Here is a 25,356-nt window from a genome sequence, read left to right on the forward strand (position 1 = left end):
GTCACTATGAATTGGTACCGACTCGATGGTACCTAGCAACAACAATCCATTCTCCAGAACACAAACAAGTGGGTGAATGTCTTCATTATAAGTATTTTACAGAAGCACAAGTGTCTGGTAAAATTCAATAATATCAGATATAAAAATTGTATATTATAGACCTAAAAATCAACATTGGAGTTTTGGTGTGGTGCTGTGGGTTAATGTGCTGGACTGCAAAGTCAGTGGTTCAAGCTCACCAGATATTCCTTGGAAACCCTACACAGGGTTACTATAGGTTGGAATGAACTCAACAGTACTTAACAACAACCACGAAAAAAATAGTATGTTGACATAAGTAGTTGGGCAGTTTTAAATATGTTCTTCCTTGCTTTGTGTCCAGAAAACATTTATGTAATCAAACTCCCATAATAGTGTGCAGAGATTTAAATCACTTGTTTTGGTTGTTAAGTGAAGGTGAATTGGTTTCAACTCACAGTGACCCTGGATAGGGTTTCCAAGGAGTGCCTTGTAGTTATCAATCCAGTGCTTATCCTTCAGCACCCTACCAGGAAACCTTAAACCACTTAGCAGCTACACAATTATAAAATATGGACCCCACCCCTATTCCACCCCATCTTTACCCAAAACATTATCTTAAATTTCTCCTTGTGTTTTATTTTTATTAGGAATATTTTCAAAGATAATTCTCTTGTAAAGTCAACAAGGGGAGAATAATAATAAGAGAATAAAACATTGTGAAGGGAAATTGACTCTACTATTATTGGTTTAAGCCTTTATTTAAATCTGCCCGTTATGAAATGGCAAGTGAAGGCTTTTAAGCTCCTTGAAGAATAGGGATAAAATGTTTTATAGAATAATAGCAGGAGGGGCTTGGGTGAAGTTCAAGTAGTGTTCAGAACAGAAATATTGTTCTTATGGATAAGTTATGTTTAATGGCAGTGTGGGTTTTTTCAAGAGAAGTACAAAAGAGAAAATAAGGGACCAAAGTAATTGCCAAGAAGTCTTAAGGAGGAACACCTGTGGGGACTAGGACATATTAAGATCAAAACAGAACATTCTGAGCCCTTTGGGATGTTTCATGAAATAGTGAATTCAATAAATATAGACAGTCACTCTCCAGGTTATGAATGAGATCTGTCAGTAACTAGGTCTTTAAGAATTTATACCCAGAGAAACAATGATGCCAGAGATGGAGGCAGATATGATGACATGGAAAGATGGAGTGGCAGGGGAATCTACACACAGAGAGGGAGAGGGGCTGTGTGTTGATGACCGAGGAGCAGGCTTGCAGGGTATATACCCTTTAGTCAGTTGATTATGCATGAAGGAGATTGTAACCATGGCAATGAAACAATATATGATAGGATGAATGTAAAACTACTGTTCTCCCATATAAACTATCGCATAATTCACAATAAAACAAACAATCAAAAATTACAGGTCAGACAGAAGAGGTATATACAATTTGCATTTAGATTTACTTTGTTATTAAGTGCCCTGGAGTTAGTTCTGACTCATAGAACCCCTATATAGGATTTCCAAGGAGGGACTGTTGGGGTTGAACTACTAACCTTGTGGGTAGCAGTCAAGTGTTTATCCTTCAACGCTAAACCCAAGACTCCCACCTTACTTTAGTCCAGAAAAAGTCTGGAAGTCTTTATCAATGATTTAAAAGGCAACTATGCAACAAGTGAGAAAGATGAGGCTTTCTACTCCCGTAAAGATTTACACCCTCGGAAACCCTTACAGGGTCACTATGGGTTGGAACTGACTCCATGGTACTTAACAAGAAAGGTCATCATTTGTCTCAGTCAATTTATAATTTATATGAGTATTTATCTAGCTGGACATTGTATTTTTGGCTTATTTTATGATGCACAATCCTTCCAAGGAACACTAGTGGACAGTGGTTAGACTCTCAGTGCAACCAACAGTTGACTGTTTGAACTCACCAGTTTCTCCACACCAGAAAGTGGTTACTGTCGACTTCTGCAAAAATTTATAGACTTGGCAACGCTCTGGGCAGTTCTAGTCTGTCCTTTATAGTCATTATGATTCCAAGTTAACCCAACTGCAGTGGGTTGATACCTCTTAAAAATGGATACCTCCTTAAGCAGGAATTACAATGGCTAATTAAATGCATTTGAGCCCAACTCCAAGTGACTCTACATTGCAACAGAACAAAACACTGCCTAGTCCTGTATCATCCTCACAGTCGCTGCTATGTTTCAGCTCATTGTTGCAGTCACTATGTCAATTCATCTTCTCAAGAGTCTCCCTTTTTTTCACTGACCCTCTAGTTTGTTATTACTTTGTTATTAAGTGCTGTCTAGTCTGTTCCAACTCATAGCAACCCTGTTCCAACTCATAGCTACAGTTTCTGAGGAGTGGCTGGTGAGCTTGGACTGCCACCTATATAGTTCAAACCGACTTTGCAGTCCAGTGCATTAGTCTGCACTGCCACATCAGGAGTCCTGTTTTACCAAGCATAAGGTCCCTTATGGTAGCACGTACAAAGTAGATGATATCACATCTTGCAGTCCACCCTTCTGAGGAGTATTCTGATAGCATGTCTTTCAATCACTTCTTTCAAGCAGATTCTGAATGTTTCTTTTCTTTATGTTGAAATGCAATACATACTCACGTTTGTAGTGTTTAATCTTTATTAGTAACTGCTTCAAATCGTCTTCACTTTCAGAAAACAATCTACATATCACAGATTGTTAATGAGACTCCTTCCAATAATACACCATGTTATTCTTCATATAGTCTAACTTCTCAAATTATTTGCTTATAATATGTATTGAACAAGTAGAATGTAGCCCTGACACACACCTTTCCTGATTGTAAACCATACACTAACCACTACATAGTCTACATGCAGGATTTACATGCACAAAATGAGTTTTTTGGAATTCCTTTTCCTTGCCATGTTACCCATCATTTGCGGGTCCACATAGTCACATGCCTTTTCATAGTCAATACTATGCACATAAGCATCTTTCTGGTGTTTTTTACTTGTAGTCAAAATTCAACTGATATCAACAATTTTATCCCATTCTCCACATCCTATTATAAGTTTGGTTTGAATTTCTCACAATTCCCTGTTGATGTATTGCTGCAAGTGTTTTTGTAGTATCTTCACCATAATAATATCCACATTTTACTGGATCGCTTTTCTTTGTGATTCATTAGATATGGTTAGCTTCTAGGTGGTTGGACAAGTAGCTGATTTCAAATTTCTTGGCAATGTTGAGTTACTGTTGCAGTTTTGTATCAATTCCCGGATGTTTGTTTTTAACAAATGCCTTCAGTGCAGTTTGGGCTTCACCTTTCAATGCTATCTGTTGTTGATCGTATGCTAACTTCTGAATTAGTTGAATGTTGGTCAGTTCTTCTGGTACAGTGACTTAGTGTGTTCATTCTCTCTTACTTTGATTCTTCCTGTCTTGTTCCATATTTTGCCCATTGTTGTTGTTGGTAAGTGCTTTCGAGTCAGTTCTGACTTACAGTGACCTAGTATAGGGTACCAAATGAGTGGCTGGTGAGTTTGAACCACTGACTTTGTCATTCAAACCTACCTTGCAGTCCAGTAAATTAACCCACAGTACCACACTAAGACCAATTAAATATGACAACTTGAGGATTTCCTTTTTTTCTCAGTTCTTTCAACTTAAGAAATTACTTTTGGTTTTCATAATAATATTTTATCTTTTTTAGCTATCCTATGAATTCTTCAATTTAGCCCTTTTTCTTCACGTCTTTAGAGTTTCTTTCAATTGTCTGTTTTATCTTTTTTTTATGATGTCTTTGATGTCTTTGATATCATCCCACAAACTCAACTGGTGTTCAGTTATTAGTAGTCATTGCTTCATATGTATTCTTGAGTACATTTCTACATGAAGGTGGTATAAAATCAAGGTCATACATTGGTTCTCACTAACATCATTTTTTTCAGCTTCAACTTGAATTTGCATATGAGCAGTTGAAGAAGGTCTTTTATACAGACAACCCCTGGCTTGTTTCTGAATGATGGTATTGAACTTGTCCATGATCTTTTTCCACAACTATACTTGATTTGGGTCACATCTACTTCTTATGGCTAAGCCCATGTTTGTAGTTTCTGTTTATATTACTTATAATATTCATAAGTCGTTGGTCTTATCAAATTTGGTGATGTATTCTCTAGTATCATTTCTGTAACCAAACCCATTATTTTCCAACTATGGATCCTCCTTGTGTGTTCAAAACAGCAGTAATTATCATTGTATCTAGAAGCATATTTAATGTCAGATTGTAGAAATTGGTAAAAATCTTCCCTTCATTTTTGACATTATTTGTTGTTTAAATTTGAATAATACTAGAAATTGAGTAATCTGATGTAAGAACCCTGGTAACGGAATGGGCATGTGTTGAGTGCACTAGGCACGATGAGGGAGAAAGATAAGACTTTCTGCTTCTGCAAAGTCTCAGAAACCCTATACAGTTGAAACTGACTAAAAGGCACACCGCCACTGCCTCCAGGCATATGACTATTATGATATTTTTGACAGTGAATGTGATGCCATTGTCTTCAATTTGTTATTCCCAACAAGGTAGATCATGGCATTAATTGGTTCAAAAGGGCCAATATCAGTTCATTTCAGCACAAAAATGCCTACAATATTGATCTTGATACATCCACTTCATTGTTTACAGCTTCCAATTTCCCTAAATTCATTCTTTGTCATTCCATGTTCTGAGTATTTATAGTTGTTTCCAGATATTTCTTTTTATCTCAAGTTGAGTTATATTAATGAATAAAGGTCCTGAAAGCTTTACTCCAGCCATATCATTAAAGTTGACTCTACTATGACGAAGCAGCTTTTCTCTAGTCATATTTTGACTCTCTTCCAACCTGAGGGGCTCATCTTTCAGCACTATTTTAGACAATATCCCAATGCTATTAGGTTTTTACTAGCTATTTTTACAAAGTAGATTTGTAAAATCTAGGCCTTCTTCCTAGTTTTTGTTAGTCTAGAATCTCTGTTACAACCTGTTTCTCTTGGTGAGCCTTATGGTATTGGGCGTACCAGTGGCATAGCTTCTGACACCACAGGTTTAATTGTGCATTGACAGTTTACTAGTATGACAGTTTTACTTGTATGAAAAACAATTCATTTGTACAACATACTTGACATTTCCCATGAGCCACATAAACCTTAAATTATAACATAAATTCAAAAAGTCTAGACTTAAAGAAAACATGGTTGATGGCCTATTTCTACTTTATTCTGCTTCCAGCATCACTGGGAATTAAACATTGAGAAAATACGAAGCACTGCTTTCAAAGGCTCACATTCAGTAAACATTATTAGCAAAAACTAGTCTGTCATCATTTTTCTTTGACTAAATGTCATCTCTAGTTGATGGCATTTTCACACCAGCAAGCCTGTCAGAATGTCATGTTTGTACTTTGTGTGCTTTATAGGATTTTGGATCGCTATGTGCAAGAGCAGATTCCTGGTGCCAAGGTTGTGGTGGAGTCCATTGGTGCTCGTCGGCATGGAGATGCCTTTTCTCTGGAAGATTACACCAAATGTGATTTGACTGTCTATGCAATTGACCCCCAGACTAACAGAGCCATTGACAGAAATGAGCTTTTTAAGTAAGTATTTATTTGTATAAAGCTTTTTTGATAATTTATGCTATCCACATTTACATTGTTCTTTTGTTGTAGGGTTTCTCAGATGTGGTTGATGGGTTCGAACTGCCTTTTTTTTTGTGGTTAGCAGTCCAGAACATATCCCGTAACACCATAACAGGGTTCTATGACAATAAGTAATTAGAGAAAATACTTAGGATCTTAGCATCTTTGGAGTTTCAAGGTCCAGATTTGGATAGTTTGAACCACAAGGTCGACAGTTCAAGCTCACCAGCCGGTCCTCAGGAAACCCTATACAGGGTCACTATGAGTTGGAACCCACTCCAAGGCACTTAACACCAGCAGCAATTCCTCTGAGTTGTGGTAGAGGGTCTGGGTACCTGAGGAACAAACAACAGCCTATTGAGATGTATCATCTCACAGAAACGCAACCTTCTTCTTCCAGCATCCTAGCCATTTGAAGGCAAAAACTCAAGATTCTTTCTTAAAGAGCCAATTTGTATGAACTCTGTAGAATCGAATTTTAAGACAAAAATCTAACATTCCTGAACATCTATTAAACTAGCAAACATTACTATCACGTATTTCCCTTAGATTTTCGATAAAGAAAATCATTCCTATCTATGTGATATTTTATGCAATTTTTGAATTCTCAAACCTGAAAATGGGACTCTCTAAAGAAAATGCTATAGAATTTTAAGTAAATCAGTTTTTCATATTTCCCCTTGAATGTGATTCCAGCATGGATTAATACTATAGTTTTTCATGCACTTGCTTTTTCTGCTTTACTCTTGTGACACCTAGTGTTCAACAAAGATTCATTGGTTGCAATTGTATATACAAAAGGTGTGATACCCAAATCCATAATTTTTTAAGTTAATTTTTCCTTGTCTGTAGAGTGTAATTCACACACACACATAGGTGCTGGTGATAGTGGTTATGTGCTTTGGAGTCTGTTCCAACTTGTAAGGGGTCTGGGGCTATAAATCTTTTACAAGAGTAGACAATCTCATGTTTCTCCTACCACATATGTGTATGTTTATTAGATACAGGTTTGTTTGTTGTTCTTGTTGTATATTGATTTAGATTCATGTTGCTGATACTAGATGCCACTGAGGGGACTTTCCAACTTGTAGTGACACTATGTGACAGAACCAGAGCTATCCCATAGGATTTTCTAGACTATAAATTGTTAGGGAAACACATTGCCAGGTCTCATCTCCTGTGGAATTAATATGGTCCCTCAGAAAATTAAAATAAATATCATCAAAAGATAAAAAGAAACTGCAGACAATTAACAAAGTATGGAAGCTCTGGTTCTCATTTGGTAAAATTTGGGGATATTTTAAATTTCCCTCATGTTTTCCACATTTCCCAACATAATCACGTTGAGCAGAATGTGGCCAATTGGAACCCACGAGTGTCTCTGTAGAAGAAAGCTGTGGCCCTCTCTGCTTCTATATCAGTTTTAGTCTTTGAAACTCTATTCTGTGCTTTAGAGTCTCTATGACTTGGAAGTAACTCAGTGGCAATGGGCTTGGTTTTTGGTCTTCATAAAGAGTTATAAATATGAGGCATTTTGAAAACGCATTTTAATTAGTCATCAGGGTATAAAACTGAAAGCGTAGATTGGTGTTTTAGATTTGTTTCCAAACTGGAGAGCATTAAGAACTACATGTGTTTTATTAACACACAAAAAGGCCAGAACTTTTCTCTGTTAACATCACTAATTTTACTCCTTATCTTACAATAAAGATTTTTGGATGGCAAACTGCTTGATATCAACAAAGACTTTCAGCCATATTACGGGGAAGGAGGACGCATTCTGGAGATCCGGACTCCGGAGGCAGTGACCAGCATTAAAAAGCGAGGAGAAAGTCTAGGCTACACAGAGGGAGCCTTGTTGGCTCTAGCCTTCATCATCATCCTCTGCTGTATCCCTGCCATCTTGGTTGTTTTGGTCAGCTACAGACAGTAAGTACTTATATATGTTAAAACAGAGAGCTACTGATATTACAACCATTACAACCATTTTGGGATTGCTGTACCTTTCTACCAAATCAGTTTCCTCCAAAGGAAAACAAAACAGCTCTGTGATTAATTTTTCACAGATGGTTCAATGTTCTTGTGTTTCTAATATGTCCTTAGCTAATGGGAGTATTACATTAGCTCTTAATAGGTATCCTTGGGAAAAAGCAGTTTTTGTACCGTTGTTGTTGTTGTCAGATGCTACCAAGTCGGAACCGACTCATAGCGATCCCATGCACAGCAGAACGAAACAATGTCCGATCCTGGGCCAACCTCACTACTGCTGCCACACTTGAGTCCATCAATGATGCCACCTGGCCAATCCATCTTGTTGGGGGTCTTCCTCTTTTTCTCTGACCCTCCACCCTACCCAGCATGACATCCTTCTCCAGCGACTGTTCTTTCCAGACAATGTGTCCAAAGTAGGAGAGACGAAGTTTAGCCATCTTGGCCTCCAAGGAGCACTCTGGCTGCACTTCTTCCAAAACAGATCTATTGGTTCTTTTGGCAGTCCACGGAACTTTCAGTATTCAGTTGACCACAGTGAGGACAAACTCAATTTTGCATCATGTTCTTTCATCCTAGGTTACTTTGACAGTGCCTGGTATTGTAATACCTTACAGCATATTTGTCGGTTGTTTAGTGCCAATAAGACCTGGGCCAACCTCATCTGTCAGTTTACCATACTGTGATGGCTTATGTGTTGCTGTGGCTCTGGAAGCTATGCCATGGTATTTAAATACCAGTAGGGTCGACAGATTGCAGTTGAGCTTCCAGATGAAAATAGACTAGGAAGGAGAAACAAACTACGTCTGAATATTTAGTCACTGTCAGCCCTAGATTATTACAGATTTAGTGCCAGAAGGTGAGCACCTCAAGTTCGAGGTCACTCACAATATGACTGGTGAAGACTTCCCTCCTTGAAGTAGAGTTGACAGTTATGATGCAAATGGAGTAAGATATTCAGGACCTTTAAATGAAGAGAAGCAGCTATAAAAATCATTGGAACATAGAATGTATGAAGTGTGAATCTAGGAAAATTAGAAGTTGTCAAAAGTGATATGTATAAACATCAATATCCTAGGTGTTGGAGAGCTGAAATGGACTGGCATTAACCCTATTGAATCTGACAATCATATGATTATTATACCAGAAATAACAAATTGAACATAGCATTGTCTGTGATAGAATAAAATCCATACACCTACAAAGAAGATCACACCTACAAGGAAGACCAGTTACGACCACTAAAAGTAGTGATGATGAGACTGAAGAATTCTACCAACTTCTTCAGTCTGAAATTGATCAGACATGCAATCAAGATGTATTGATAATTACAGGAGATTGAAATGCAAAGTTTGGGGGCAAAGAGGAAGGATCAGAAGTTGGAAAATATGAACTTGGTGACAGAAACAATGCTTGAGATCTTTAAACAACATAAAAGACAACAATAATGAACCTCACCAGATGGGACACCCAGAAGTTAAATTGACTTTGTCTGTGGACCAAGACAAGGCCAGGGGTGGAGTGTGGAACAGGCCCAGGCCCTCAATTGCAAGTTCAAGTTGAAGCTGCAGAAAATTAGATCAAATTCTATGATAGCCAAAATATGACCTTGCATATAGTCCCCACCTGAATTTAGAGATCATATAAGAACAGGTTTGATTCATTAGACACAAAAGACCAAAGACCAGAAGAGTTATGGGATGACATCAAGAAAGCAAAAAGTCATTAAGAAGACAAGAAGGAAAAGGTCAAAATGGATGTCAGCAGAAACACTGAAACTTGCTCAACCATTTCCTCAATCATTTCCTTTTAGTACAGTGACTCTGTGTAGTCCTTAAAGACAAGAGGAGTTGGGGGATGGCATCAACAACATTAGACCAAAATGGATGTCACTCTGCTCCAAGCAAACGGAAGAAGTGAAGAGGGCCAAGAGCTGAGCAGAAAATTTCAAAGGTCAGTTGGAGAAGACAAAGTACAGAAAAAATTCAAACCTCAAATTGAGGTACTGAAGGTTGCTGTGGGAAATATACTAAATGATCCAAAAAAGCATCAAAAGAAGATGATGGAAGGAGTACAGAGTCATAGTACCAAAAAGAAATGGTCGATTTTCAACCCTTCCCAGAGGTAGTATATGATCTATAGCTGATGATACTGAAGAAAGAAGTCCAAGGTGCATGGAAGGCATTGGTTGTATTCTTTCACCATATTTATTTGACCTGCATGCTAAACAAATAGTACAAGACATTGTATTCTACCAAGAAAAATATGGCATCAGGATTGAAGGAAGATTCATTAACAACCTGCAGTATTGACGTGATACTTATGAAAATCAGAGACCACAGACTTAGGTATGGGTTGCACTTTAATGTAAAGGAAACAAAAATCCTCACCACTGGACCAATAAACAATAGCGTATAAGTGGAGAAATTTTTGCTAAGATCAAACATCAACTCTCAAGGAAGGGACAGTCAAGAAGTCAAAAGATACATTGCATTGGGCAAATCTGCACGAGACCTCTTTAAAGTGTTGAAGAGCAAAGATATCAGCTTGAAGACTAAGGTGTGCTTAACTCAACCCATGGTATTCTCAATAACCTCATATGTATGTGAAAGCTGGACAATGAATAAGGAAGACCGTAGAAGAATTGATGCTTTTGAGTTATGGTGTTAGAGGAGGCTATTGAAAGTGCCGTGGGTTGCCCATAGAACCAACAGATCAGTGTGTTGGAAGAAGTGCTCCTTGGAGGCCAGGATGGCCAAAACTTGCTTCTCATACTTCATACATATTGTCAAGAGGGAACAGTCACTGGAGAAGGAGATCATGTTTGATAAGGTGGAGGGTCAGAGAAAAAGGGGAAGACCCCCAACAAAATTGATTGACACAAAGTAGGCAACAATATGAGGTTGGCCCAGAACTGGGCAGTGTTTTGTTCTGTTGTACACAGTACCGACTCATAGCGACCCTGACTTGATGGCAACTAACAACAATGAAGAATTTTAATACTGTGTTCCCATTGGAAATGACTGCTGAAAAAATTGGGGCATAAGATTAAATGAGAGGAGAATTCCAAAAAATTTGTAGTATTTCTAACCTGAAATTCAAAACATGTGGTATGCAGAAAGACACTATAGGAGTATTTTCTATGAAAACAAAGTGAAAGTGCAAACATGGCCATTAGTGTGATGTATTGAAGCTTAATGACCCTTAAAAAACCTCAATTGAACAAAATAGCAAAATGCTTAATATTTCAACTTTTTATCTCTAATAGAAGAATTATTTAGCTCAGTAACCAGCTTAGAACTCAGTGAATTAAGTACTAGTTTTAAAAACAAATTTTATCAGCATATAATGCTTGTAGGTAAGATGGCAATTCTTTTATATTAAGATGTATCTTTGAAATGTGTGAAATATAAAAGGAAAACCATGAATTCATTACCCAGGAGTGACACCTTCCAAATGTAGCTTCAGCTTCACGGTGAGGCCAAGAGTACAATCAGGGCTTGCTGCATGACTCCATTCTTTTAATATTCTTCAAGGGAAGTAAACCAAGAAGCCAATTATAAAGATATCATCATCTTTAATATCCCATTTCTCGATCATAATTTAAACTTACATATCCTCTTAACTCATTAATTCATTTATTTGCTTTCCTGTTTGGAATGCTTTAACAGCTTACTTATATGGCTATGACGGTAATACTACACTATAATACTAAATACTCACCACTTTTCATAAATTGTTAATAAATTGGATGTTAACAAATTATGAATGGAATAATTTTAACACCATTTTCTCTCTGTTCTTTGTCCTTTGCTTTTCCACACAGGTTTAAAGTGTAAGTATAATTACGAATGTTTTGTATGTCATTTTATGTGATACAAAAGGAGACACCCAGATAATTCTCATTAAGAAGTCAGCCTCCCAAGAACAATGTATTATTTGTTTGTTTCATCTTATATTCAAATCTATGGAACTAGTGGAGTCTTGATATGACACTGTAGGATAAGCACTGGACTATAAGGTCAGTTTGACCCACACAGTCAGTGGTTCAAACCGACCAGCTACTCCTCGAAAACCCTATACAGAGTCATTATGCAGTTCGCCTAGGGGCAGCAACAGTGGGCTGAGGTGTATTAATGTGAGATATGAGTTGGGACCACTCAATAGCGTTGACAACAATTTGAGTCAGAGAATCACAGGATTTCTAGAAACCAGAGAGGCATAAAAACTGACCACATTCTTTACACAGTCCCACAGCATTAATGAAAATATTCCTAGTGATGTAAAGTTTAGAGCTGCTGTTGTTGAGTACCATTGAGCTGGTGCCAACCCATAGTGACCCTGAATAGGGTTTCTGAGACTTGAAATCTTTGTGGGAGTAGAAAGTTTTCTATCTACAAGGCTAACAACAGAAGAACCTTGTACATGTTGCATATGCCTCATATTATGAGATTCACTAAACAGATTTCAATAGCAATAAATATTGTGCCTTTTCATTTTGACAAATTAATCCATAATTCAAATTAATCCATAATTATATCTGTTTGTAAATTCAAGTATATATATAAAGCAGACCGTTCTGATAACTTGGTCTTATTAATAATGTATATGTGGTTTGTACTAAAGACGTCAAGCTGAGTGCACCAAGACAGCACGAATCCAGTCGGCCTTACCTGCTGCCAAACCAGCTGCCCCTGCTCCAGTGGCTGCGCCCACGCCGCCGCTGCCACCTCCAGGGGCACATCTCTATGAAGAACTTGGGGACAGCACAATGTAAGTACACCTATGTAGACCTTTAAGAATTAGGCGCATTTTAACGGATCCTGTGTGGTGAGTAGATTATCTTAAGAAAACTGCAATTGAAACAGCAGAAGAAAACAGAAAATCATTATTCAAAGTTAGGGGACATTTGCAGATGAATAGTTCAGATAATACTAGATTTATACTCAACCTAAATCAGGACAAATACAATAATAGCATCTGATTTGGCAATCAAAAATCATTTATATTGTTTCAAAATCATAGCCTTTTCTAAGGTACTATTTTAGAATATTATAGAGTAATTAATTAAAGGCTAAATGAAATAAAGTCCATGTATCAAATTCCAAATCACTTAGAGGATGTTCTTTTCATTATATTCATCTAGAAAACATCTACTGAGATACATATAATTTTTGAAAGATTTGTAACATAAGGGTTCACAACTGCTTTTAAAATGATACTGCTCTCATGATCAGATTCCTTTTTAGCATGTCTGTATGCACTAGTGGCATAAATCAAGTCTGAAATTTACCTTTTAATGGGAAAACTTATTTGAAACCAATATGCCAATAGGTATTGAACGCATGGAATTATTTTTCTTTGTAACTTTTACTCAGGTGAACGTAAGAATTGAGCCAATATGTTTTGATTTTCTTCATCCTGTTAACTACTTTTCTCCAGTCTAACATGTTTAGACAATAAGATACTCATTTACTGTATATGTAAATATGCTTTATCTAATAAAACTAGGTACACTAGAATATCAGGAATCGTAGTTTAATGATGGTGATTTTCAAATATTTACATTTGGAAAACTTAGGAATATAAAAAGCAAATGTAAACCATTTATTTCCTTTGTTTGAGACTATACTTACTAAATTCCAGTTCCTGTTGGTATTTCTGTAATCTTTTTTTTTTTGTTTCTGTCACATGTTTTCTCTTTCTCACCTGTGGATACATAGGCATAAGTAAGTAAATAATCATTCTAATCCAAGAACTTTAGGGAAAGAATGTAATAGAATAGATTAAGTCTTGCCTTATTCTGAAGACAGTGATCTTCATCTCTTACCATTAAAGGATTTACTTTTTAAAGAAAAATTATTCTATCCCCACCCCATTTCCTTTAGATGTGACAGTATTTGTGTCTCCCAATAGGGGTTTCAAAATTTGTTTATATACGGTATCATTCATTATATAGGTAGCTATTTCCACATGCAACACAAACAATTGTCATGCAATATATCAAGGCACATGATCTCCCAATTACAAGTCTTTAAATGGGTCTGTGATAGCCCAGATCTACCTATAAGAATTCCCTTTTGGGTTTGAGAGCAAGATCTAAAGAACAGCTATTCAAAACGACATTATCACCAGCCTTCTAGAGGAAGGACTCCAGCCTTCTAGAGGAAGGACTTCAGTGTTGCTATCAGACGCTTTTCATTTTTGCTTTTTCAGTTAATCTAGTTTATGACAGCTACCTTTTGCTCTGAATACACATGAGCAAATATTTGCATGATACTACAATTGTTACCTTAACATTATTACTATTATTTTTGGTAAAGTGAGTCTTGGGTAAAATTTGAACCAAATCATGTCTTAATGAAATTATAATTAAACATCAGATTCAAATAGAGGATTAACTCTGTTAGAGAAATTTCCCCATATCTCATTGGAAATTTTAGTTTTCTTAACTTGGAGAACAGAAAGCTCTTTCTGCACACTGTTGCAAACTTTGTCTCAGATGGGAGAGTACTTTCCACCACTGGACAGAATTACTAAGAATACTGCATCAGATATAAATATAGAGCATACTCAAGCTAAGAAACAGGTAGCAATTTGGATAATTCATGTCCCTGTTATCAAAAGGTGTAGGGCAAGAAAGTAGAGTCTTGCTTCAGTAGATTAGTGTTGTTTGACAATTCCTATTTTGAAATCATGAGAACCATAAAAACATCTTTCTCGTGAAAGGTATGTCACAATCTGTCTCCTTACATCTCACTATCTTCTTTTCTTTCAAGTCTTTTCCTTCTCTACCATTTTCAACAAAGCAGGGGAAATAAATCAATCTCAGAAGACAGGAAACCTCCGCAAGTTGCAACAACCTTTTCTACTTGTGCCATTGAGTCTCCTAAGCCAGTTCACACAGAAGAATCATTTAAAAAGAACCATCCCAAGTCTGCAAGAAAATTCACATTATTATCTGACGAGGACCTCTTAAGTACTCACAATCCCCTGTACAAGGAAAATGTAGGTGAAAGGTCAACAAATTCAGACTTTTCACTAGGAGCAGATTTTACAGACCCATTTTTACCCAAAAGACAAGACAAGACCGAGTATCTGAGGAACCCAAGACCAAATATGCTGAGGATGTGGAACCAGTCAGTCTCCTTACCTAGGAGATCAATGTGGGTAGTAAATAGACCAGAAACCATAGATTTACAGCAATGGCAAAGGCAAAACAACAGGCAGGAAAATGAAAGCACCAGGACCCATCCAAAAAGAGGTAACAGCAATCCTTTGGGCACACCTGAAGATATACAGTTAACACTGGAAGGAGAAATAATGCACATTGAATCACCAGTTGTACAAAAAACTACACAATTGGAACATCAGCTTTCAGACTCTTCACTTTCTTCTCCTTGGTCTCATTCCTCATTTTCCTCCTCTTTGCCAACTGTTTCGAGAACTTTGGACCCCAAATCAGAACCTAATGTTATTTTTCCTCATGGTAACTACTCCTTGGAACTTTCTCCTTCAATGCCTTGCATTTTAAATTCTCCACAGTGTAGCAGAGAAATACCCACTATTGAAACCAAAAAACATAGTTTTGAAAATTATCCCCACCTACCAAACATCTACCCTCCTCCTCCTCTTTTCCTCAATCCTTCTTTCTCCCTTAATTACTCCTCTCCCCCTGTTCCTTTTCCACTTCCTGCCTTCCCTTCTCCTCCCCCTCCCCATCATCCACCACCCCCTCTGTTGCCTTCTCCACAGCCGCCTTCAGCTTCATCTACAAACTGTGCTTGTGCTCCAGTTGTCAAACACTCTAACCACCTGACACCTGCTGAGGTAGTTCAATCTTCTGGGTCACAATTGTCGTCATCAGCAATGTGTAATGCAGGCCCTCAAAGAGAACCAAAAAGCATCCTCAAACATATTAAAAACTTAGCAGAAATTGAAAAGTCAGTGGCTGATATGTACAGTCAAATAAAAAAAAACTACCCACCCAAAGACATTGCAAAACATCCAATTATTCATCCAATTATTTGCCCTTCAAAGCTAACAGATACGGACACTACTTCCGAAAAAAAACAGGAGAATGTGAACAATATTGTTGAGGGATCCGAAAAAGAATCTCACCATCAATCTACTTCGTTGTAATGTTACTTTTTCTATTTTGGCAAATCTTTCACTGGGCATAATCTTAGAGCTCAGGCAAATCTGAACATCAAAGAAGCTTCCATTCTTTTATCCTAACTTAAAAGCATTGATTTTGTCACTATTAACTCATGTTAGTTCCCTTAACTGTCTTAACTACAAAGTAGCACTATTTGTCCTACAATTATTTAAAAAGTAAGTAATTCTATTTTTTTTCCATGGGAATATATGGGGATGAAGATAGATATCCAGGTTTATATCAAGGGCATGCTTGTTACACGGTTATATAAAGTTTCCATTTGCTTTTTGATTGTAGTTTTTCATGAGGATTGCAGAAATAGATGCAGACTGTTATAAGTAAGCGAAACATAATTTCATAGGTTGTGTTATTGTTGCATATATTTTTGGTAAGAAGAAATACTAGAAAAGTAAAACTACAAAGTTAAGTGATATGTATCTAGAAACAAAGGAGGTGACAGACATACAATATTTCTAAATCCCAGGTGCTAAAATATGTATTCTTTTGTTTTCTTATAAGAACAATCTTTATTCTGGCTTCCTTTTAGCTTATTATAATGCTTACAGAGATTTGGTAGTTCTTTTAGATTTTCAATGGCTGTCTTATATTATTTGTTTCTCATTGTACTTTCCTTTCCCTCTCTTATAATGAAAATAAATCTTGAGTTGTTGACTTTTGTAAGACATTTCATTGTTCCCACAGATGTTTAAATTGCTCTTTAATTTTGCTGTTGACAGTATTATACCATCTTCTTAATTATAATTTTATCATAAGGTTCTCCTTTGAAGATATTTGGTTACCTTTAGTTTAATAAATTCTAATCAGTTTTTTGAAAAAGTTAAATAAATGTCTATAAAGATTTATTTATAATTTAGTTATTATTGATGTCACGGATTAAACATTTTTTTCTAAGTTTCTCAGTAATATAAAACTTGCTTGTTCATTACATTTTCAGAAAAGCACATTACTGACTTCATCTCTACTTTTTTTTTAGTGACAATGGGTAAATCATCTAACTTAAACCTATGATACTTAAATGAAATAAAAACACATAGAAAATTGAGAGGGACTACATTTGGTGGTAGCAAAGGGGATTGCAAGGTGGGCTGAGAACCTCCTGGTCAGTAGTTCCTATCAACCAGTTAAAGGACAAAGATTTACAGCCTTGAAAACTCTACAGAGGGTGCTATGAGTTGGAACTAACAGGGTGGTGGCACACAACCACCATTATTAGATAAGTGTTACTATCTTTCTATAGGCTTTTTGCTCTTTGATTTATGCGAAGATAAAAAGTGATATTCTAGGATGAAATTTCTGTAATTGTATTAGTTCTCTCACTATAGTGGGAAACTTGTTAAATTTAGAAAGTTATTATTATTACCTAAAGTGAGTAAGTTCTTTTCCAAGAAATTCATACTTTCACTAAGCTTTCTATATGTCGTAAAGTGTCGCGGAGTCAGTTCTGACCCATAGCAGTTTAGTAAAGGGTTTCCAAGGAAAGAGTTGGTAAGCTTGAAACACTGACCTTGTGGTTCAAAGGAAACTTTGAAGCCCAGCATCTTAACATATAGCACCACACCAGGACTTTTTGTATAATGAATCTACATTTAAAATGTGGTCATCAATAATTAAATTATTTTACTCATGTACCACATAGAATACATCTTAATGACTGTAAAGCCTTAGTTTGGATATTAAGTTTAGGAATTATTTTAATATGGAGCTTTACAGTACAGTAATAAAACATAGTCAAAAGTAATGTGTAATTACCATTGAAAGTAAATTAACAGATTTTCATCAATGTAAGGCATCATTTCAAAGGTTCTGTTCAGCTCTTGTATTATGTAGTTTTCTAAGAATTTTGTCTGACATCTCTTAGTTACTGAGATCAAAGGTTATCTTTAATTATTTGCAATAGCTCATCTACTTCAGATTCTTTTCATCCAAATCAAGAGTCATTTCTTTCTTGGGGATCTCGAACATGATTTTTTTCTCTCTTTCACTGAAAAACTTCAGTTGGAGTTTTTGTTGGCAGCTGGTCATATGCATGAGAACTTGTGCTATTTGGCGGACTCCAACAAGGTATTCTTCAAAATTGTGTAAGCCTTTAACGTGCCTGCGTGTCTTTTCAAAAAGAAAATGTCTAGCAACTTCTTGCAAATGTAAATCTGAGAATTCCTGGCAACGAAATCTGTGGCCAAGGAAATAATAGAGGAAGTCCAAAATGGAAGTCCAAAATTAAGAATGTCATCAGGAACTTACAAAAGACTAATGAAATTGTTACACTCCCCTTTTTCTATGAGTATTTTCATGTTTGTAGAATTAATCATTTTTATTGTATTGTCCTTTGCAATGAAATATTTCTTTTGTGTTTAATCCAATCTTTTACTGACACATTGTACTTAGAGATACTTGGAGTCATAATTACAGTCAGTTAAAATATCTTCAGTATGAAATTTTCATTGACTATTTTCTATGATGTATATGATTTGTGTGTCATTATTAAAACCTAAATATGAGTGCTCTCTACTTTAATTGGAAAATTGGAAAAACCAAGTAAACACTCATCAATCAAATTCACTACAGAATCATGTTTTATAATACTTTTGCAGTCCTGATGTGATGCTGTAGGATATGCACTGGACTGCTAGCTGGAAGTTCAAATCCACCAGCCATATTCATCTTTATTTTCAAAACTTTCATTCAACCTGCCTTACTTAGCCACTTAAGATACAGATATTTTTTGTTGGTCTTTGGGTATTGGAAATATTCTGATTTATCCTCTCAATTACATTTACCTACTGCTGAAAATACTTTTACTGCATGTCTAAAAATTTCACATCCATCATGTTTAGAACCAACATGACACAAAGGGAATAATTTTTCAGATATTTGGAAGATTCTATTCTGGTTATGGAGATACTTTACCCTGTACCTATACCTGTACCTATAAATTATTTCTACAAATCACATAATTTCCCAAATATCATATTGGTATCCAAATTAGGACAGCAACTTGGTAGAAGATTTCATCTCAATTCTTTAAAACAGTTAATATGTATTTTTGTATATGACTGAGATCAAATAGATAATGTATGCTTTGGTGTTCGTATGTTTTTTAAAAAGTCCTTATCATTTTTTAAAAATCTAAAATACCAAGAACTTTAATAATATTGATTTCTTCATTTCTGCCTTGCAGGAGATATTATACATCAGAGGTAAGGGCTTCGTAGTGTTACCATAGAGCAAGCTTAGTAGGAAAATATTTTTGCTCTAGACAGAATTAATTTGCATTATTTTAAAAATAGGGCATCTTTCTTTTTAAGTTGTATTATCCTTAATATCATGACATTCTCCTTGTTTGATTTCTCTAAAATATAAACCTAATCATGGAATAGTAACAATCAGACTATTAAAAAACTGTGGCTATATATTGTATTAATCTGATTCTTAATCTTCATAGAATATCCTGGGCATTCTGGCCAATAGAATTTGGCTAGACACAGGGTAAGTGGTACTGTCAGTGCAGTCACTGAAGTTGGCACGGTTTTGTAGTATATACAACCTAATTGGGTAATAGATTAGACTACAGGAGCCCTACATTATTTCAAATCAAGTTGAAAGCCTCTAAGGTTAACTAGTTGTTAGGAAAAACTACAATAGGTCAGTGGAATGAATAGTGATTCTATGGACTGTGGAATTTGCCCCAGAACCTGTTTAATCATCTTATGAATGCTTACTTTAAAATTGTTGCATAACTATTTCCCCTAAAATTAATCTACTTGAAAATTTATCATGACACAGAACAAAAGAGACTGTATTTCCTTAACATAAAGAGTGGGTGAAAAGGAGGGCAGAAATCAATTCAATTCCTAAAATGTCTCAGGAAGGAAAGTTCCCCTAATTACAGAAGTATTTCTGAAAACTCACTGAATGCTTAAATGAAACCAACCACAGTTTGTTAAGAAGAAGAAAAAACAGGCAGCATGTCTTAAACACAATGGTGAGCATATTCTTTGTTAAACCTTGTTTAACCTTGTTTCCCAATGATTCTGGGAATTACACATTTAGTGGATGATTGGAGATAAAAAGAAAAAGGTAAAATAATATACTGAATTAAAAGCAAAACAAAAAATTAAATAACGCACAGTCTTTTTATAAGCAGTAATGACTCATGTGACTATCAAATTTAAAACCAATTAAAATCTTTGTAGATTCCTACTTACTTTGTAGATTCCTACTTACTATGGTAATGAAATTTGATGTTAACAACTCATAAAGCTAAAACAGAACTAACTATATAAATAACTACCCAAATTAGTATAAACTGTTGCCTTTTTTTCTTCTTCTTGTTTTTATCTCTTCCCAGTTATAATGTATCTTATGTTTTCCACCTAAATGATTTTCTAAACCTTGTTCTATTTTAATTTCCTTTGACAGCAACAACAACTGCTGAGGCCTTCCCTTCTTAAACCAGAGGTATCACTTGTCTTTCTTTTTTTAACAACACTGTCTATACTTGATGTGCCTTATGGTCAACTTCACATGTAGGCAGAATAGGTGGCTCCTAGATTTCTCTGATGCAGCCTTGAACCACAATTAAATAAGGGAAATTTTGAAGAAAGAACAGTAAAAGTAACAAAAAGTTAGGTACTGGGTTATGTTAAGTAAACTTTACTCATTTAATGTGATTTGAAATACTTTCTTTGGACTCATGTTTATTTTTAAATGTCTGATCTTTGGCTGCAATGCTAATCAGTATTAAATAGGACACACAACAGTGTGGGGCAGAATTCACTCTGACAATTCAGGAGTCAAGGTGGTTGTTGTTAGGCACCATCAATTTGGTGCCGACTCACAGCGACCCTCTGCATAACAGAACGAACCACTGCCCGGTCCTAGGCCCACCACACAATCTTTGGTAAGTTGGAGCCCATTGTTGCTGTCACTGGGGGCTTTCCTTTCCTCTTTCTCTGACCTTCCACCTTACCATATATAATATTCGAAGTATGACAGATGAAGTCTGGCCAGATACTAAAATCTACAATAAAAAGTTAAGCTTAATGATACTTTTTGTTAATGTTAGACCGCTAAGGAAAATAGTTTTTAAGTATCTATTTCCTTCACAAATTTACATTCTCCTTTCTAAGAACAAAATTCCAACTTTGCTAGATTTGTATATAGTTCAAGTTCATTTTGAAAATTCCCATAGAGACTTCCTAGGGAACTGTGAATTAAAATTAAATGCTAGTTACTGGATGAATGGCCATAGTCAAGATACACCTGCTCCTGAGTGTGGCTCTGGAGTGTAAGCACTAGACTTTTAATGTCAGTATTAGTGGCTCAAACCTACCAGCTGTTTGTTCCTGTGAAACCTTATCAACAGCTCAGTTTCAAGATATGAGGAAGATACTTACTTCTATTATTTTTGTTTCATTAGTATGTATGTTTATATTTCAGAGTTAATTCTCTGCCTTCTGAGTAATCCGCAAATGTGTGTTTAAATACAACAGAAGGGGTTTTCTCTAGACATTGAATCGCTTTTGAAGAGGCTACTCTGCATGATGTTCTAAATCCAGACATCTCTAATAGAATAAAAAGATGCCAACAAAAACTGAGTCAAACAGCAAAGAGGATCATCACTCCACTGTCTATTCAGGCAGACTCAAGAATCTTAATGTTTTGCCTCTTTTTTCTTTTTGAAGGGAAGATCCTCTGTACATCAGTCAGGGGTAGTATACCAGCCTCTAAGAGTGAGTCTTCAGAGCTGCCATTTCTTTCTAACCCACTAAGCACTACATTTCGTTACGTCTATATTTTTAAAGGTCATTTGATGCCCAGCAAAAGCTGTGTCTTATTATTCTTTTAGATAAAGTAAAATGCAGGTCGGGCTCCTGGTATGGTGCTATAGGATCAACTCTGGACAACAAGGTCAGCAGTTCAAACCCACCAGCTAGTCCTCAGAAAGCCTACACAGGGTTACTGTGAGTTGGAACTGACTCAACAGCACTTAACAACAAATGCAGGACAAAATGGTTCTGTGAAAAATCTGAAATCCACTAATATGCAACAATATATTTTTGTAAATATTTCCTTGGATATTTTATTTTATTACTTTCTTTATTATTACAATTGATTAAAAGTCAACCTCAATCTTTTTTCTTATATTAGATTATTTTATTAGTTTGAATAAATTGGACTATAACTATGCTCTATTTCTTAGTTTTTTCTTGGTTTCTTCATTCTCACATCCAGTAATAAATTTGTTGTTATTAAAATAAAGTCTACAGACATAGCATTGTATAAATTGTACTTTGCAGCTAACTGACTTTTTACAAAGTGCACACATTACAGCACTGGACTATATAATAAGGTCGGTTTGAATTGCATGGTTGATGGTTCAAACCCACCAGCCTCTCTTCAGAAACCCTATACAGGGCAGCAACAGTCAACTCAACCACACTTAATAACATACAAACATCAGTAGCTTTCAGGCAGCCCTTTTTTGTCACTTCCCAGATTTAATCTTCCCTTCCCCTAACCGTTTATGTTACTTGTAACACGTACACATCATTTTGTCTACTTTTGCTCATCTTTATTATGTTTGGGAGAGTCTGCTACATTATTTTGTGAAGTAATAATTTAACATGGGCTTTTGCACTGGCTACAGCTTTTAGATCTGATAAATATATGTTGATCACCATTATGTTTGGGAGATTCTTCTACGTTGTAACTTATCTCATGGAAACTTACAATGACTACAGCTTTTAAATGATGTGTGCTTTGGTGTGCAAATGTAGTAATTTTCACAGGTAAATGAGTTGAATCCACTAGTGTTCTAACACAGTTTACCATAATGTGGTAGTTTGAGTATTGCTGTGATGCAGGAAACGATCCCACCAGTATTTTAAACACCATGGTGGGCAGGTTTCATTTGAGATTCCAGACTAAGACAGACTAAGAAGAAGGAGAGACATAACTAACTTTGAATATTTAGCCCTTGAAAACCTTATTAACAGCAGCTGAATATTGTCAGGTATAGTGTTAGAAAATGAGCCCCTCAGGTTAGATGGCACTCAGAATACAGCTGCCTTCTCAAAATGGATGACTGTGAAGGACTTTCACTTGTGATGATTCACAACTCAAAATGACAGGAAACAGCTGTAAATATCCCTTAGTAATCTGAATATGGAATGTGCGAAGCATGTATCTGGGAAAATGGAACATTGTCAAAACTGAACACAAGTGTTGATATTCTAGGCATTAGTGAGCTGAAATTGACTAGTGTCCATTTCTTATAATAATCTAAAGAACAGTGTGTCTCTGATAGGATCATATCCAGACACCTACATCTGTGGGAAACGACGATAGAATAGACCCTTCAGTGGGTCACATGCACTTTTTGACTGAAGCTGAAGAAAACTAAACAAGTTCATCAGAGCCAAAATATCATCTCATGAACAGATTTCATACAGTACACACTAATGATCTATGACCAGAATAGTGGTGGGACAACATCAAGAACATCATACAGGAAGAAAGAAAAAAATCATTAAGACCAGAAAGAAGGAAAACTGAAATGGATGTCAGAGACACTCTGAAGCATGCTCTCCACTATAAAGATGCAAGAAGAAATGGAAGAAAAGAGGATGTAAAAGAGTTGAATGAAAAATTTCAAAGAACATGTGAAAAGACAATGTCAAATATTCTAACGAAATGTGCAAATATCTCGAGTTGGAAAACCAAAAGGAAGAACACACTCAGCATTTCTCAAACTGAGGGAACTGAAGAAAAATTTCAAAACTCAACTTGGTGTGTTGAAGGATTCTCTGGCAAAATACTGAACGATGAAGAAAGCATCAAAAGAAAATGGGAGAAGGCATTGGAAGAGGCATTGATGGCAGATTAGAGAGAGAAAGGCTCTGCAGCCCTCCACTAGTAATAACACAGATTTCCAGATTAAACAGGTTCAAAATATGGTCCTGGAAATTATCTAATGATTAAATGCTCAACTGAACAAGGGTACATAACAATAAATATCTTTGCCCCCAATAACAGTCCCTAAATAGGTCTCTATGTGTGGGAACTGACTCGGTGGCGCTTAGTAACAGACAAATCTATAAATACTGCGAACTTTTAATATACCACTTTTGAAAAACAAAACAACCAGAAAAACTCAACAAAGACACAAAGGAACTGAACAAACCATTCAGTGCACATGGTACATTCTCCAGAATAGACCATGTGTAAGACCACACAACAAGCCTCCATCAAAAAACAAAGCATCATCTCATCTCAGACCACAGTGCAATAAAATTAGAAAATCAACAACAAAAAGACCAAGGAAATAAAGTCAAATGAGTAACACCCTGTTTAAAGGCTATTGGGTAGTAAAATGCATAAAAGGTGATCCTAGAATCAAATGAGAATGAAAACACCACCTACCAAAACCGTGGGACACAGTAAAAACCAACACACACATCCAAAAAGAAAAAGAACCAAAATCAACACATTAACACAACATGTTCAACAATTAAAACAGAAACAAGAAAGAAAACAAAAAACTAACAAAAGATTCAGCGAGGCAAGAGGCTGGTTCTCTCAGAATGAATACAATTAACAAAATTGACAAAGCGCTGGCAAACCTAAAACTAAAGCTGGAGAAGACACAGATAACATGCATAAGAAATCACCGCTAATGACACAGCAAAACCAATGAAAATAAAAAGGATAATGAAGAGTTATACTCTAACAAATTTAACAATCAGGTGGAGATGGATACATTTTTTAAAAAAACCTGTCCAACCTAAACGGACACAGAGGGAGGTAGAAAACTTAAACAGACCTATAAAACCCGAAGATGGCTTCACTGGAAAATGTTGCCAAATTTTCAGAGAAGAGCTTTCACCAGTTCTATTCAAAATATTCCAGAATATAGAAAAGGATGCAAAACTCCCTAAATAAGCAAGCATAATCCACATGCTACAATCAAGAAAGGATATCAGTAAAAACAGAAATTATAGATTGATTTCCCTCATGAACAGAATTCAACTTATCAAAAAAATAATACATAACAACCAAGTAAGATTCCTATCAGGCATGCAAGGATGGTTCAATATTAGAAAAACAATCCTTGTCGCCTGCCAGAAAAAGAAAAAGGATTTAAAAAAAGGGCAAGAACCACACAATAAATCTATTGATACAGACAAGGCATTTGACAAAATCCAACATCCATTCTTGATAAAAACAAAAAACACACTTAAAGGAGGAATTGAAGGGAAATTCTTCATATAATTAATTAACAATACACAGCCAATAACCAACATCAATTTCAAATGGAGAGAAACTGAAATCTTTCCTTTTGCAAACAAGAACCAAACACAGATGCCTTTTATAACCGCTACTATTCATTATTGTGTTAGTTGTGTTATAAGACAAGAGAGGAAAATTAAGACAATTTGCAGAGAGGAAAATTAAGACAATTTGCAGATGATTACGGGCTCGGAGTCCTGGTGTG

At 35.9% G+C, this 25,356-nt stretch overlaps 1 protein-coding gene across 3 annotated transcripts in view; it reads left to right on the forward strand.

Annotated features, from left to right (window-relative positions):
* PCDH15 (protocadherin-related 15) overlaps nucleotides 1-25,356 on the forward strand; it is a 1,066,306-nt gene that overhangs the window by 1,029,380 nt on the left and 11,570 nt on the right. For all 3 annotated transcript variants that reach the window (XM_006831105.1, XM_006831106.1, XM_006831104.1), the window contains 5 exons: nucleotides 5,474-5,650; nucleotides 7,403-7,621; nucleotides 11,508-11,516; nucleotides 12,308-12,454; nucleotides 13,405-13,410. In XM_006831105.1, the coding sequence (XP_006831168.1) occupies nucleotides 5,474-5,650; nucleotides 7,403-7,621; nucleotides 11,508-11,516; nucleotides 12,308-12,454; nucleotides 13,405-13,410 (558 nt within the window). The remainder of the gene's footprint in view (nucleotides 1-5,473; nucleotides 5,651-7,402; nucleotides 7,622-11,507; nucleotides 11,517-12,307; nucleotides 12,455-13,404; nucleotides 13,411-25,356) is intronic.

Source organism: Chrysochloris asiatica, unplaced genomic scaffold (genome assembly GCF_000296735.1).
Source record: "Chrysochloris asiatica unplaced genomic scaffold, ChrAsi1.0 scaffold00003, whole genome shotgun sequence".
Taxonomy (NCBI): Eukaryota; Metazoa; Chordata; class Mammalia; order Afrosoricida; family Chrysochloridae; genus Chrysochloris; species Chrysochloris asiatica.